The sequence below is a fragment of the Calidris pugnax genome, unplaced genomic scaffold, assembly GCF_001431845.1.
Source record: "Calidris pugnax isolate Ruff unplaced genomic scaffold, ASM143184v1 scaffold349, whole genome shotgun sequence".
Taxonomy (NCBI): domain Eukaryota; kingdom Metazoa; phylum Chordata; class Aves; order Charadriiformes; family Scolopacidae; genus Calidris; species Calidris pugnax.
The window spans coordinates 1,400,893-1,417,671 of NW_015091088.1; the positions used below are offsets into that span (position 1 = coordinate 1,400,893).

Below are 16,779 nucleotides of genomic sequence, written 5' to 3' on the forward strand. Positions count from 1 at the left end.
CATTCGCCGGCGGGGCGGGGAGGCGGTGAGGCGGGCGGGATCCGCGCCGCCTCCGCCCCCCGGGGGAAGGGAGGAGCCGGGGCCGGCCTCGCTCGGCGTCCCCGGGATGAAACAACCGCCTCAGCCCCGCGGCGGCCCTTTAAATAGCCGCCGCCGCCGCCGCCTCGCTCGTAGCGGAGCGTCGCCCTGAGCCTGCCCGAGCATCCTCGCCTCCAGTTCCATCTGCGGCGGGGCGGGAAGTAAGTCTGCGGGCTGCGGCTTCGGTGCCGGCTGCGGGTCCCCCCGCTGCTTTCTCTGGGGGCTCCCCGGGATGGTGGCGGCCTTTCCCGCCTCCCCTCAGAGCGCGGGGCCGGGTTGCGGCCCGGGAGCCGCTCTCCGCCGCTCCCGGGGATGGAGCCCGCGGGGGTCGGTCTCGGGGAGGCGAGGAGCGGGGTGGGCTGCCGGCCCGCTCCCTCTACCGGGGAGGAGGAGGCGGCAGTGGGGGTCGCGGCCTCCGCGCCTTCTCGGCCGAGGGGCTCTGGAGAGATGGCGGGAGCTGGGCCGGGCCCGGGGGTCGCGGCCTGGCGGGGCTCTGCCGGCGGCGGGGGCTGCGGCCCTCCCTCCCCCGGGGTGTGCGGCGCCTGTGGCAGAGGGCTCCGCTCCTGCCGGGGGCTGCCGTGGCATCGGCAGTTCCTCGGGCGGAGGGGGTGGTATTTACGCTGGCAGCCTTCAAAGCCACCACAGAAAAGGCTTCCTCTGTGGTCTGTGTGTGCTGGCGCTCCAGGGCTCTAAAACCTTCCCGGGCAGGAGAGAGCAGTTACAGTTCATTTCAAGAGATCAGCTGTGAAAAATAAATAAATGAAATGTTTCTCTCTGTGGCAGCATAATAAAAATTCCCATCAATTTCCTTAAATTGTTGGCAAGTATTTTCATTTATAACTCCTGATTCTCCTCCTCCTCCTCTTACTAGAGCAACCATGTTTGAAATTAAGAAGATCTGCTGCATCGGTGCTGGTTATGTTGGTGGGCCAACCTGTAGCGTTATTGCACAGATGTGTCCCAACATCAAAGTGACCGTTGTGGATGTCAATGAGGCCAGGATCAACGCCTGGAATTCAGATACACTCCCGATCTATGAGGTAAATGTGTCCCTCCCTTGTCTCGTCTTCCAGCCAGTGTTGCATTTGCTTCCCTCCCACCACATGGCATTTCCACATGGCCCACTTCTGAAGCTTAGTAAGTGTAACACAGTGATGTCCTTCAGAAAGAGTATTCTGGGACAGCTGCTTGTCACTACTGCTCATTAAACCAGATTTTTTTCAATTACCTGCCTGTACCAGACTTACTAAATTTTTAGGGATTATATATATGAAGAGCCTAATAAGGAAAAATGTAACTATATATATAGCGAATTGTGCTAAATCATGCTTTCTTTTGGGACCCATTTTAATCATAATGTAGATACTATCATAATGATAGATACTATCTGCTGTGTTGTAGGATAATATACATGTGCAATACTCAGTGGTAAGCTTTATTTCCATTCTGAATACGGCCAAAATCTGATCTGTGCTGCCCATTTTAACCATGTTGTAAGATGTGGACAGTCATGTTCCTGATTCACTTGTACAATAAAGCTTCAGTCTGGCCTGGGAAGACTAGGCTGCATAAAATTTATTTTTAAATGTATGACACTGTCACTCCTTCATTACAAAATGATTTTAATTTGAAGATATATAAAGCATGTTTCTATTTTGCTTCTCTTGGCACTTGTTACTTTTCACTCTTTTTCACCCTCAAAGAACAGGTCTCTTTTTTTTTCCTTCATTCTTTTGTGCATACAGGTTTTTATAGGTTAGAGTTCTTTTCTTTAATGGAAGTGAAAATTTATCTTTACTCAGTTTCCAAAGACAAGGCATGTTGCCTAGTACTAACCGTTACTCTTTTGCTTTAAGAAGTCTTCTGAATCCAGTGAGAAGATCATGAAAGCAAGTACTTTGTTTTCTCTAAACACTTAGACTGAATGAGTTAAAGTAGAGTTAGTCTTGGCATGTTTTTTTTTTTTTAAAAAAAACACCCCAAACTCGCAACATCTGTTTCCTGGAATCATGTCATTTAGTTACAAAGAATGTACAAAAACTGCCAAGCATTAGTTCAGACAGTTGTAAAATTGAGCTGTTGCGCAGTGAGGCTTTTTTGTATTTTTTGGTTTGGGTTTTTTCTTCCCAGTGTCAGCAATTGTCTAGCAGGCTGCCTTTCTGTTTGCATCCCAGTAAGGCCTTAGCTGGAGCACTTTATGGGTTATAGCATGTGTTATTGTGCCTGCTCTGACCTTTGTTTTCCTTTTAAGTAGGTATTTGGTGTAGAGTGAGACAGCAAAAAATGTCTTGCATAAGAGAGGTTCTGCTTTGTTTTCTTTCTCCCTTTAGTGAACCTTTACCTTTCTGGCACTTAATCAGATATTTCATGTCATGATAGGCGTCTCTCAGGTTGGAGATATGTTACAGTGTATTACTTTATTTTTCAAACAAAAAGTAAAGGCTTCTTTTGTCTATGACAACTATATGTTAGTTAAGTAATTTTGTAGACCATTCTAATACAGAGGATTGCTCGTGTACACATGGCCTCCTGCTCCTCTTGTCTGAGTGGAGGTGTTAAAAGAAGGGAAGGCATTCTGGCATAGTATGTGTCTCTGGAAAAAAAATCTCACCAAGTTGTGCCTCTGATTCTTCCACGCTGCGGATGTGGTTCCATGACAAGTTTAATCTGATCCAAACATGAGTCCTTGTCAAAAGGAGTGGTCTTGTTATTGTGCAAGTATGGCTGAAAACTTCCAGACGGCATTTTGAGTGTTTTGATTAAAGAATGGGTTTTGATTTTTTTGTATTTGTAAGTCTACAGAAACCTTACTTTGTGTCTGGCAGACTGAAAACATACCACACTGAGGAGAAAGAAAGCTTTCTGTATCTGAAATGATATGCTGTTTGGGCATGCAGTTTACTGTTCTTATAACTGCATTAACCTTAACTGCTTTTTTTCTGCTTTTTTTTTCCAGCCAGGGTTAAAAGAAGTGGTAGAGTCCTGTCGAGGAAGAAACCTTTTCTTTTCTACCAGTATTGATGATGCCATTAGAGAAGCTGATCTTGTATTTATTTCTGTAAGTTTATGGGGAGAAGGTAGTTGTGTGTGTTTATATTTTATATTTTTATTTCTTATCAAATTACTGTATTCCTCTTGTGTTAGGAAGAGGCCTTTGTTTTGTCATATAGATTCAGTTAGCAATGTCATGTCACTGTGTTGCAGTTTTCTCCTTGTCTTTCTGTGTCCTGTGGGGAAAAATGCTAAGTGTTTTATTTTAATTTTTTTTTATAGCCAACAGAATGTTTGACAAATGAATGGGCTCTAAATCAAAGTTAAAATGTTTATGTTTAGCATGGTTAGATGTGTTATGTCTTAAAGCAGAATATAGTGCAGATCTTTCATTGCAGTGTACTACTGAAATCCATTTAATAATAATAATAATACAGTTCCTAGATAAGGAAGCAAAATCATCTACCCATTATTAGGTTACAAAGATGACTTATCTTTAGAAGCTTTATTTTAAAAAGTGTATTAATAGAAGAGGAGCTAGTTTTAATATTTTTTTATCTTTAATATTTCTAAGCTGTTGGTACCACTAAGAAGAGGATCCAGTCAAACATAAACAGTGTGACTTCTTATAATCTAGAAGGTTGCTCCTAATGCAGAATCCAAAATAATTGATTGCAATTCATCTTGGTAGGCCCCAGTTGGGTTATTTTTGTTACTTATGTCCTCTTTTCCTGAGAGCTCCTCTTTGTTAGGGCACCTCAGTACAGAGCTCTCTTTCTGATAGTATTTTTCTCCATTCATTAGGTCTAAAATGAATGCTACTTGCCTGGATGACTGCCACTAATGCAGGCCATATATTGCCACCTGTCCTTGGCTTAAAAAATGCTGTTGTGTTTTACATGTTGTTGCCGTTTCTTCTTTCAGTTTGTAATGAAAAGGACCCTCTGTCTTAATCTAAATGACGTGTTTTCCCTCATGTTGCCTTTTCTGTGGGCTTCAGTATAGCAATTTTCAGCAGCTCTGCGCTTTGGTTTCACTGCAAAGTGGGTTCAAACAGTAACTACATTACTAGTTGCAAGATTCTTATAATGTGAATTTTTGCACTCCTGATGGGGGAGGGGAGGGCGGGGAAGGTGGCTGGCTCTAATCATGAAGAAATTACTGGTGTTTCCAGAACATGGACTCTGTTTCATCGAAGTATGGAGACCTGTTATGAATTTCTCTTGTTTTAAATTCTATTTGAATAGGGCCAATAAGCTTTCTTTAGAAGACAAAATGGGTAATTGAGAAAGCTAATAGCTGTTCATCTGATATGTTAACTAGAATAATTCTGGGCTAGGAGGAAGCTGGACTCTGGGAGAGAAAATATGTGTCATTCTTAACAATTTCACCTTGTCAAACAGCTCTTGTGTTAATACTTGCAACATTTCTTCCACCTCTGTTATTTGTAACTAGGTTAACACTCCTACAAAGACCTATGGCATGGGAAAAGGCCGAGCAGCTGATCTGAAATACATTGAAGCTTGTGCTAGGCGAATTGTACAAAACTCCAATGGCTATAAAATTGTCACTGAGAAAAGCACAGTTCCAGTACGTGCTGCGGAGAGCATTCGCCGAATATTTGATGCTAATACTAAGCCTAACTTGGATTTGCAGGTAAGCAGAAGCTTTGAGTTGTGTATTTAAAGGCTGGTTGTTGCTTTTGGCTTCTATCTGTTGTTCTTTATTTCTGTGCCTGTAGGTGCTGTCTAACCCGGAGTTCCTCGCAGAAGGAACAGCCATCAAGGACCTGAAGAACCCAGACAGAGTGCTCATCGGTGGAGATGATTCTCCAGAGGGACAGAAAGCTGTCCGTGCTCTTTGTGCTGTTTATGAGCACTGGGTGCCCAAAGAAAAAATCCTCACAACCAATACCTGGTCATCAGAACTTTCTAAACTGGTCAGTGTCACTCACTGCTGTTGTTTGCAATGAGGTGCAAGCAAGACAGAGCTCAGAAGCATAAGTTCACTGACAGGGAGTGATGCAGCAAGGAAAGCCAGATGAGGCTGGGAGGACCCAGTGTATATGTCAAAGGATATTAATCTTATTATCTCAGTTGGGCTAATAGATGTTATCAGCTTTCCATGAAATCACTTTCTCGCTTTTATTGCTGTGTTATTTATAATAGAGTACACTTCTAGTGCTGAAGGAGCTGGTTACCATCTTTATGATGCATTTCCAGCATTTCAAACTCTGCAAGTTAAACATTACATTATTTTGCTTAGGTTCCAATAGCTGGCATTTATGTATTAAACTAATTATGTTACCATTTTGTATCTCAACAGAGTTAGTTACATGGATACTAAAGTAATCCTTCCAGTAGTAACTCCCTTTGATCTGTGGGCATCTTATTTTCTGAAAGAATCAAGCTCTCTTTACTATGGTTTTTATTATTATTATTATTTACAGGCAGCTAATGCTTTCCTTGCCCAAAGAATCAGCAGCATTAACTCAATCAGTGCTCTGTGTGAAGCTACAGGAGCAGATGTTGAAGAAGTAGCAAGAGCTATTGGAACAGACCAAAGAATTGGAAATAAGTTTCTCAAAGCCAGTGTTGGTAAATAAAAAATCCTTTTCTTTTTTTATTCTGTGCTTCTGTTTAATACTGCAATGGGTCTTCTAGTAGTGTTTTGAATAGATCTGACAGTCTAAAATCTTCTACAGCATGAGTGTGTGTAACAAACAAAAAAAAAATTACTGTAGAGTACTAGTGTAAACCAGGTTTTTCTGGTAAAATCTCATGGACTTAGGTTGCTCTAGACCCTGGCAATCTGAAACCTGAGAGTTCTTTCGAGTGTCCCAGACAGGATAAACCATGCACTCTGAAAAGTTGCAACTTTAATTTTCTGAAACATGCCTGGTGATTGTGCTCCGTAAGATGTCTTCCCAGCTGTAACTGCTGCAATTTTGTTGGTGTTGCTGCCACCTGAGGAAGGGGATGCCTCCAGGTCAGAATGTGTGAGACCGGCAACTTCTAATTTGTAGGATTAATTCAGTTGCTAAGATTTACTAGAGTAAGATTTGATAAAGTGGTGATCAGTACAACAAACTTTCAAACTTATGGAACAAGACTAAAGCTTATCTATATGTCTACAGTCTTCATGCTAGAAATAGAAAGTGTGACTTTAAATACAAGCTCTCCTAGAGTCTATGCAAGAGTGAAAAGCAGGTAGCAAATACATGACCAAAATTCCTATTGGGTTACTATAGTTCCTTCTGCAGTGTGGTGCTTCTGGGATCCCGAGCAAAGTTCTAGGGGTCAAGGATCCCTCTACTAATTGTCTCAGTTTTCCCTTAGTCAGCTGTGGTGGTCTTTGATTCTTGGCAATTAAATCATCTATTTGGAGGTGGAGGAGGAGAGAGCCTAATTTTAACATACTTGTTCTGAGAAGTATTAATCTAAACCTCTAGGTGTGGAGAGAGCAAGCCCTGGAACTTGTCCACTCGCTTGTAGTAATAAAAAAAACCCCAAAACCTAGGGGCTCTATTATTATTAACCCTGAGACTGGGTTCAAACTTCCATTGACTTCAGTGAGACCTGAAGTAGATTGTAGGGCTTCTGTAACTGACAAAGTAGGTAGGTCCAGGAGTTGGATTTTGAGAGATTCATAAGGTTTTCATTTGCTAGCAATGAAATACGGGGAAAAATCATCTCAATGATAATTATAATATCCATGATTGCCAAAAACTACTCTATTCCAAAGATTGGGTTAGAATAGTACCTTAGTCACCTGTAAAATAACCATTTTCTCTTTCAGGGTTTGGAGGTAGCTGTTTTCAGAAGGATGTCTTGAATTTAGTGTACCTCTGTGAGGCGCTGAACTTACCTGAAGTAGCCCGCTACTGGCAACAGGTACAAGTTGTTCTTCACTGATTATTTTGAGAGGATCCTGTTTCTTCAGCATTGAGCTTTTGAGCTTTGTCCCTCAGCCTAACACTGGCATTTGATACTTGTGGGTGCTTAGGCTTCTTTTGGGGTGAATTAAGTTGTCTGGATCAAATGGGCTAGGAGGTCGTCTAGAAGTAGCAGTAGAAAATGTGAAGTACAAGCAAGTCCAGAGTCCTGTCTTCCTCTTGCACTTGGTTATCTCTGTCCACTTTGAATTCAGAGCTTACGATCTCTTCCTCAGGGAGTTCCTTTTCTGAAAGAACTCAGCAGAACTTGCCATTCTTTTAAATAAACATGGTTGCTGCTGCTGTTCCCTGGTTAATGTTAGGAATGGTTGGGAAGGTGTGGATGTTCTTAGGCCTAGCACCAACACAGCAGTACCAGGATGCTCAGTCTGTACTAACAAATGTTTCCCTACTAACCAGTGAAAGCACCTCACCCCTCTTCCCAGGCCTGACTGGGGAAGCAGCTTTGACATGTGGTATGATCAAAAGAACAGCTTTATTGTCCTGATTTAGGCTGTGGTGATCAAGTACAAGGCTGTCTAGCAGATTCCCCCAGAATACCAAGTGCTTGATTTGCCCACCTTGTTAGCAGCTTTCCCTTTTTCCAGCCATCCTTTTGGATGTTTTTTTTTCCCCCACCACTTTTCCTCATCCTAGTCTGCTGCCAAATAAACAGCCTACTCATAATTACTTTTTCATCATTGGTCAGTTGTGCCACATCCATGCTGAAGTTCAGTATTTCCTCTACTGTAGTTTATATGGTTGTGGCCATGTGGTACATGTTGATGTGGTTATCTAGGCTCTATTCGCTTTGCAAGGTCTATTCCCCAAAAGGTCCCTGTTACTCCCTTCCAATTACCTGAAGCTGGAGGATCTCACTAACAGCTCCTCCATAACAGCTTCTAAAACTCAGACATGCTTCACAGTGATATCTGTGACTTTAGTCAGCTTCTTACATTCTCTGGTGGTGTCCAGTGGCTTTCTACATCCTGTTCAGCCAGGGGGGGCTAGGCAGCAGCCTAGTTACTTATTTGCAACTGTAACTCTTACATCAGTTGCTTGAGACAAGGAAAATATAGGGTTTATGCTGCCTGGCTCTGAAGAGGATTTGGTTTGACATCTTCCTTAAAAAGTGTACTTTGCTAGGACAGTCTAGTCCATGGTGGAGAGGCTTGCAATCACATCAGTGAAGCTGAGACAAACTACTGCCTGAACCTTCTGCAAGCATCCAGGAGAGGATGGGTTCAGTGCAGGGCTGGGCTGCGTTGGCACAGTAGGAAGGAGGAGGAGCCCCACGTTCTGATATTTGCTTCAGGAAATACTGCTTTTACTCAATGTAAGATGTAAGCAGACAACAGGAAATCCCTGGAGCTGTAGGAACTAACCATGTTCCCTCAATGATAATTTGACAAATAAGGAAAAATTGTTACTGTCTTGAAAGAGACAAATTGGTTTGGCTTTATCCTTTGAGATCACAAAGGTCCTTCTCCAATTGCAACCTATCTGGTATCTTGGCAACCCAAAGGCATAGGAAAATCTAAGCTTTCCTGTGAGGATGTGTTGTTTTTATTTAACAAAAGCCTAAAAGGTTGCATTGTTCATGTAAACAAGGTAGCTTTAAGTGCTTTGATGCTCTTATTTTTTTTTAAGAGCAACTCTTTAGAGTGTTTCTGTGTGGCTCATTAAGCTGTGGACAAATCAGATATAACAGGTGCTGCAAAGTTAGCATAAGGTAAAGGGCGCTGTGTTCATGTGGCGCAACCCCTTACCTGCCCCTCCTGCTTCCTCGCTGTCGTCTTGCAGGGGTCTGTCTGCCCCAGCCCACACTGCTCAGGTCACATAAGGCACATACATGTGCACCTGTATAAGCAACCATGTGAACCCCTTCTTTGTGGCCTGAGCCCTGCACTGTCAGCAGCTCATCCCAGCACACGCACATGGGAGACCTCAGACCAGTCTGAGGACAGGCTGCAAATCCTGGAGGATAGGCTGATCAGAGCAGCCCCAGAATCCTAACTATTATTTGCTCTGGCATTTCGATAGGACAGGGGTCTCTAATTCTGAAATCTTCATTACTTGAAAATATACCTACAGGAAGAAATGCATCCCTCTTACCTGGTCAACTGTTACCCATGTTCCCCATCACCACCCTGTTGAATTGCATAAATCTCATTACTTTTATTTCTTTTCCTCAAACTTTGTTCACCAGTATCCTTCTACTGTGTAGTTTATACCTTACATTTCATAGGCTGCTTGTGTTAATTCTCGATTTGGGTTGAAAGCCTCAAAACAGAGGGAAGTATAGTTCTTTTGCAGTCCACACTTTTCTAGTCCACAGTGGGGTGGGGGAACCTACCTTTCCTGTTCTTCTAGTGATCCAGTGCCCTGTGTGTGTGAAGGACTGAGAGATCAAAGTATGAAGCAGGCTGAGAGGAAAGTACAGGAGCAATCAGACTGAGTGAACCCACTTTCATGTAATAACAGAAGTGGAGCACTTAAACATCCGGTTCGATCACACTAGATTTGTGCACTGAAATCTGTTAGTTCAGATTAGAAAGGACAAAAATGTTTTCACAGTTGTTCCACATGGCATGTAAGGAAGTGTAGGTCTGGCAATGGGGCTGCTTTCCAAGTTTCTGCCTAGACTACTATAAGCTGGTTTGGGGTTTTTATGTTTTGTTTTGGGTTTGTTTTTTTTTTTTTTTAAAAAAAAGGCAATCGGAAAAAGTCCTAGCCTTTGAACTAGGTAATGCAAGGTAGTATGTGTGCATATTCATTTACAGTCACTAGTTAAAATAGGAATTGTCTCAAAACTTGATAAATTAACTGATTTTCTTTGAATTACTTTTGATACTGAGTAAAAATACTTAGCTTTATTTTTTAGGCCTCTGTGAAACTTTTGTGTGGGTAGCTTGGCTTGATTGTTAATAGAATCTGTTTATAGTTTAAAATGGTTCCCTTCTGTACCATCACATTTTATGTAACTTCAGGTAATAGACATGAATGATTATCAGAGAAGAAGATTTGCTTCCCGCATTATTGACAGCTTGTTCAATACAGTCACTGATAAGAAGATCGCTATTTTAGGGTTTGCCTTTAAAAAGGACACTGGGGACACAAGGTAAGAAAGCAAATTCAGTTCATTAATGTGGATTCACTGTACTCTTAATCAGCTACGCAGCTAAACCTCCCAATTTAATTGTGTTAATAAAAACAGATCAGATACAGAACCCTTAATCTCCTGTGACTGAATTGATTTGTAACAAGGATTAGTCTTTCTTAAATGGATGAGACTATTGATCTTGACCTCTACAACATACCTGAATCATTCAGAAGCTAGAGCAGGTAACTAGAAGAATAGAATATTTTCAGTTGGAAGTGCCTGGCCGCTTCAGGGCTGACCAAAAGTTAAAACGTGTTCCTCGGGGCATTGTCTAAATTTGTCTTAAATGCTGGCAGGCTTGGGGCACCAATTAAGTCCTTATTACGTTGTGTAAGCAAAGATAGATTTTGACAGGGTCCTTCCATTTTCCACAAGAGAAGAAAACAAACATTTTTGCAACTGACTCTAAATGGCTATGTGAAGCCAAGGTTTCAGCTTTATTTCCCAAAGGTGATTAATTCTGTTTTCCTGTGAAGCTCAAACTTTATACCACTCTCTCCAACTGCAGTTCATGGGGAATGCTTATAAGATTGATGCCTTGCTAATTATGGTTTATAGGAGTCCTGGGGCTTGGTATCTCTCTTGCATGATTCAGCAAGTGAGGTGTAAACTTGTTTTTCATATTACTTTCCTTGGCCTCCCTCAAGACTTCAAGTGTGCTGCTGGCATGGATTACCACTGAGATGTTTAACATAAAGCTGGTATAAAGGTTCTGGCATGGCATATCATGACACTTGGAGACTTTTGTTACTTAGAACACACCATCTGGTTCTCTAACTGATTGATTCTCATCCCTAGAGAGTCATCCAGTATCTACATTAGCAAGTATTTAATGGATGAAGGAGCAAAGCTCCATATCTACGATCCTAAAGTACCTAAGGAACAAATCATCTTGGATCTCTCGCATCCAGGTGTTTCAGAAGATAACCAAGGTAAGAATGCTCATGTAAAGCCTATTTCCCATACTCCCCCCAAGAAGAAAAACCCACCCTATTTTCAAAATACACAGGCTCTTAAATACTATAAATTCATTTTCTCGTTTTCACCATGGCAATGATGTGCTGCTGGCTACACTTACTAGAGGATTGTTGTGGCTCAGAGGATTACTGTAACTCTTCCCCTTTTCCCCATAGCTTTTATAGATAAATGCTAATTCTGTACTATTGTATCTTTCTTTTGATAAATATTCATTTGAATACATGCGAAGGATTTTCTCTCTGGCTAATTAAAAGGAAGAGAGAAAAATATCTACAAATTGGAAAAACTAGTGTTGCTCTGTCAGCTCCTCCGTGTCCTGAGTCCTCTTGCCTTACTTCTTGCTTGTGTATGTGAAGTAGAAATAAAGAAACTAAGTCTGGAATTCACTGTAGAGTATTCTCTTCTCCCCCATAGCACTTCCAAATTCATAAATTCATCTGTTCTCTTAAATTCAGGAAGACTTTGAAGTAATCATCAATGACTAGAAATTTATTGGGAAGAAGCAGGGGATATTGGGGATCTCTGTTTCCTTTCCTTAGTGGGGAGGAGAAGACTGGAGATGGTAAATCAGACTTCTAGAGGTGAAGATGATGGAGGAATGAGCTGTGACAAAGAAGAGTGAAGGGTGTGCCCTATTTGACATCTCCTTGAATGGGAGAGGAATGGGAGGGCTGCCTCTAGGCAGCTGCTGAGGCAGCCAAGGGATGAAGGCAGCCCCTAGTGAGACACGTATCTTCTCTAGTGTGAACTGAGTGTTAAACAGGAACAGTGATGTGCTGCTGTTGTGCTGGCAGTGACCTTTGTGAGAGCTGACATTTGAGCACTCCACAGCAACTTTGAATTCTAGAGATGCTCTTGACTGTTTAAATCAAACTGGAATGCCTGACTTCAAACTTTTTAGTGCCCTGACTCCCTTCAGATGCCAGGTACAAACTGCTTTTCTTTAAATAAGTGAGATTAAAGTGACAAATGTCTCGACAGAAGGCATCTCTAGATGAGTGACCTGAAACTCTCCTTGTTTGAGTAGGGCAAGGAAGGAGACAAGTTTGGCAGGAGTGCACTAGGCTGATGCTAAAGATGTGTGCAGCAAAAAACTTTTTCTTTCTATTACAGTGTCTCGGTTGGTCACTATAAGTAAAGATCCCTATGAAGCCTGTGATGGAGCTCATGCCCTTGTAATTTGCACTGAATGGGACATGTTTAAGGTAAAAATGCTATTTTAAAATTAAACTGAAATAAAAAGAGGGAGTGTTATGCTATTTACCTATTCTGTCTACTATAATTTCCCTTTACAGGAGTTGGATTATGAACGTATTCATAAGAAGATGCTGAAGCCTGCATTTATCTTTGATGGCAGGAGAGTTCTAGATGATCTTCACAATGAGCTACAAGTGATTGGCTTCCAGGTAATCAGCTGGGTGATGTTGCTTCTTATGTTCCTTTCCTTCTGCTCTCTGATCCCTCTTGCTTTTGCTCTTCAATGACTGAGTGGCAAGGGATTTACAGTAGTCTGACCTAAAAACTGGGGGAATCTGTCTTACTGTTTGAATTTTGCAGTACACACTTAAATGTGTGTCAGCTTTGTTACATACATTCTTTTATATGGAGTTTGCTGCCTTTAGCCTTTCAGAATCTGTTTCAAAAACATCCCAGCTGCTTCTGTCCTAATTTACTGGATATAAATCTTTAGACAAAGGAGGCCAAACCCACACTTTCTGAATACCCAGAAACATTTTATGGTATTTGTTCTGCTGGTCCTATGGAAGCTGAGGCACATGAATGACCAAATTAGTAAGATGCAGCTTAAAATATGCAAAGCAGGCACCTGTGCAAACATGTTTTTAAAAAACACTTTGCAGTTCTAATCCCAGAAACTGTCCCTGGGGGAGCTGTGCTTTGTGCCTTGTGTTATTCTAGTGTTCATGGAATGTAGTCAAGGTCCTGGACTTAGTTTGTAGATGTCTTACAGGCTGCCAGGACTCTGATAGTTTGCCACACTCACTTCCTGAATGTGCTTTCTCTTTCAGATTGAAACAATTGGGAAGAAGGTATCAGCCAAAAGAATTCCTTTTGCTTCTTCATGTGAAATTCCCAAGTTCAGCCTGCAGGACCCACCTGTCAAGAAGCCTAGAGTATAATGTTTAATAGGTACCGAAGGAATTCTGTTGACCTTCTTAGTGATAATAACTGTAAGCCTACGCTTTTTTTAAGGAAAGATATTTTTCATAAACTAAAAACCAGTTTTACACTAGAAATGGTACCTGGTACATGTGAATTCAGTCTATTTTCAAATCTCTATTTTTATAGCAATTTTTTGGTTACTGAAAATGGTACAGACCTGTTTTTAATAATGAATCATCTTTCAAGTGGAAAAGTTACCTTCAAACTGCAGACTTCTGCTTCCAGAAATGTTCCTAAACTGCACTTTAAATGTTTCAAGTGATATGAAAGCAAAAGAAATAGAAACATCTCTTTGAGTTCAGTTATGGGCAGTGATCAGGAATTTTGATCTCGCTGATTCTTAATTTTCTCCTTGGGTAATTCTTTGCCCAGTTAAATGCTCACTCTAACTGGCACTGAAGTCAAAAGAGAAGTTCTAAGTGAATTTGGTAGGATTTGGGTTGAGCTGGAAAACAGAGGTGACTGCAACACCAGTTCCCTGACCCTGGCTGGGATCAGTGGGCACTGGCGTGGTCTCAGCTGCATCTGTTGGGAGGCCAGATGATTCTGCAGGTGTCGATCATGTAATCAGCAACAGTGGACCAGCACCTATGAACTGATCCACTGGCAGATCATTACTTTTGACTCTTTGGTTGTCTTGCCTACATTCCATGTGCAGCCACATAAATTATTGAACTAATCAGATTCCTGGGGCAAGTTTTTTTTTCCCTAAGTTACAGCAATACCACCCGTCTTCAGCAGAGGAGCGTTCGGCTTGTTTGAAAATTGAATTTAAGCAGAATTAACCTAATTTGGTGTCAGTCCAAGTAGAAAGCAAATATTAGCTACAAAGCTACCTGATGGTTATCTTTTTCCTTCCTTTCTGCTTACGTACTTCATCTGAAAGCAGCTTTCTTAATGAATCTGCAGAAATTATTCTCTGCTGTTAAGAAATCATTAAAAATACAAATTCAGCCCCATAAGTTAGTCAGCTTGCTACCTCATTTAATTAGCATGAATGAATATTTCCTATGTTATTTTGATATTTTTTGCCTTTACTATTACTTAATTTCTACTTGTTTTTATTATTCTCAATGGGCCAGTGCTATTAAAATCCTTGAGATGATACAGTTTGCGTTTGGCTTGTTGCGTTGGGCTGTGAAATGGAGGGGAGGATAGAGAAGGATGACCATGAGTGGGTTTCAGACTACAAAGAATGTCTTAGTTGAATAATGGTAGTGTTGAGATGTTAGAGAATTACCCTGTAACTAGTCACACCATACCTTCTGAACGTACTCAACAGGTGTCCCTTTGAGTACGCTATATTAATAGTTAAGCAGAATGTAAAATCAGTGTTGTCTTGGTAATGAGTGCTATTAGCATAACTATTTACCCACAGAAATGTAGATACAATTTAAGCTTTAGGACAGATACTTGAAGTTTTAAGGAACTTGTCTTGTATTGTCTACCCAAACTGTTAGACAGCGTTATCTGACTGAAACAGCTGGATCCTTGAACCAGATGCCTTCAGATTCCACAGTTAATGGCTTCCACAACAGGGACTTATTCAGCAATCACTCAGCACTTTGGGCAAATACGCCTTGGGCTTTTTGCCTCATCACAAGATTCTTCTGTGGGAAGTACAACAGAAGCCACTCGAAGTGAGTGGGAATTATGGAGGCTTAAAATCAAACTGTCATCTTTCATTATGCCATCTTCTCTTCCCGATTCACTAGTGCTGCTTTCACACAACACCCACAGAGCAGGGACAACCCTGTGACACCAGTTGTGGTGTCGGTAAGCACTGTAATCTGACTGGTAGATCACCCTGTCTCTGCAGGGTAGGCATCTTCTTGACTACCTCTGCCCCCAGAGCACCTGAGAGGGCAAGCTGGTTACCTCTTGGGGATGAAGAGGGTACAGACAAGTTGTGCTTGAAGGATCTCTTGCCCTGAACTATGTTTGGGGCAGCACAGCACTGCTTCAGGGCTCAGCTTAACAGGAAGGGTGAGCAGGGAAAATCAGGATGCTATTCAGAAACTTGCACGCAGCTGTAATAGCAGTGTCTCTGTGTGGGACCTGTCCTCACCAGTTTGAACCCTTAAACTCTTGTGTGAAGCGTTGCTTCTGTGAGGAATGTGCAAGAGCTGTAAGGCTGGTCAGTGGCACAGTGGATTCCAGTGGCTTTTCACATACTTCTCTAAGGAGATTGAGGAAGTTGGTGCTACACCCCTAATCCTACCCTGTTTCTCCTGCCAAGTTAGTCAAAGCCTGGGTAGTGACTTGTGGCTTAATCATAAAGATGGTAAAGAATGGGAAATTTCATCATAGTGGGATGGCTGCTTTCTGAAGAGCAAGAAGGGGTAAAACTGGTACTGGCATTTCCCTTCCTGTCTTGGAGAGTTAAGCTTATTTTCTTGGTGGCCGCAATCTTTTGGCGAGACACGGATTGTGGGATGAATCACATCCATGATGGAGAGCTGCTGGTGGATGGTGCCTTCAGGATAGTGCAATACCTACCTTACATATATGCCAGAGAACCTTACCACGGGCACAGGAATGAGCTTTAGAAGCTTTCACAGCACTGTGAATCATAAGCCATAATCTTCAGCGCACAGTTGCCAGGGAAATAAGAATTGGAGATGACTTGCATTGCTGCTTTGAAGGCTTGAGTAGTGCATGTAAGGGATGGGGTTTAATGCTATTGAGTCTGTCTATGGGATCTTACAGCATATAATTCTTGATGAGAATTGTGTAAAGTGAGTAATGGACTCCCGTGCTCTGATGTTCTTTTTTTATGGGGTTCTTAATAAAATGTAATCCCACCATAAGACTCTTTTCACTGCAACAGTATGAATACAAGAGCTGAGGCAAATCCATCTTTAGTACAAGCCTATGAATAGTATGATATAGATGGCATAAATTAAGATGTGCATAGATAGAATGTAAAAGCCAGGCCAGATGTACTGTCTTCCTTTTGTGTATGTGTTCAACCCTTTGTGCAGCTCAAACTAGCCTGCTTCCAGGCAAGAACATTGCACGTGAATGGACCAAACCCATTTTTGACTGAGCCTAGTTACTATAGGAGCAGTTAGGGGTGAGACTTTGGCCAACAAATTTACACTTTGCTCTCTTATGTGAGGTTCTTCTGTTGATCTGGCTTAATCTTGCTCAGCAGCTAGAGTTGGAAATGAATTTTAAAACAATGCAGGAAAGCATAATGGGTTATCTATGATTGCTCTAAGAATACCGGAGCCAGTTTTCATTACTTGGCTTTTTCTGTTCCAAGCCAAGAGCTGAAAATTTCTACTGTAAGGTAAACATCTGCAATAAGTTGCCACGTGGTAGTAAAGAACCATAAATATTTGACATCATCTTTTTATGTGGACACCAATATTAATTATTGATCAAGTAGGAAAAAAATTTAAATTATTCTTAAATGAACACTCTGGCTTTGCTGATTTACCCTAAAGCC

The 16,779-nt window shown here is 41.7% G+C and overlaps 1 protein-coding gene across 1 annotated transcript; it reads left to right on the top strand.

Moving 5' to 3' along the window:
- Positions 1–71: 71 nt before the first annotated feature.
- UGDH (UDP-glucose 6-dehydrogenase) lies at positions 72–16,128 on the top strand. The gene is made up of 12 exons (XM_014957792.1): positions 72–239; positions 950–1,118; positions 3,035–3,136; positions 4,525–4,725; positions 4,811–5,008; positions 5,519–5,666; positions 6,868–6,962; positions 9,994–10,124; positions 10,965–11,098; positions 12,258–12,349; positions 12,440–12,550; positions 13,172–16,128. The coding sequence occupies exons 2-12, from the start codon at positions 957–959 to the stop codon at positions 13,280–13,282; spliced, it is 1,485 nt and encodes a 494-aa protein (XP_014813278.1). The 5' UTR covers positions 72–239; positions 950–956; the 3' UTR covers positions 13,283–16,128.
- The last annotated feature ends 651 nt before the right edge of the window (positions 16,129–16,779 follow it).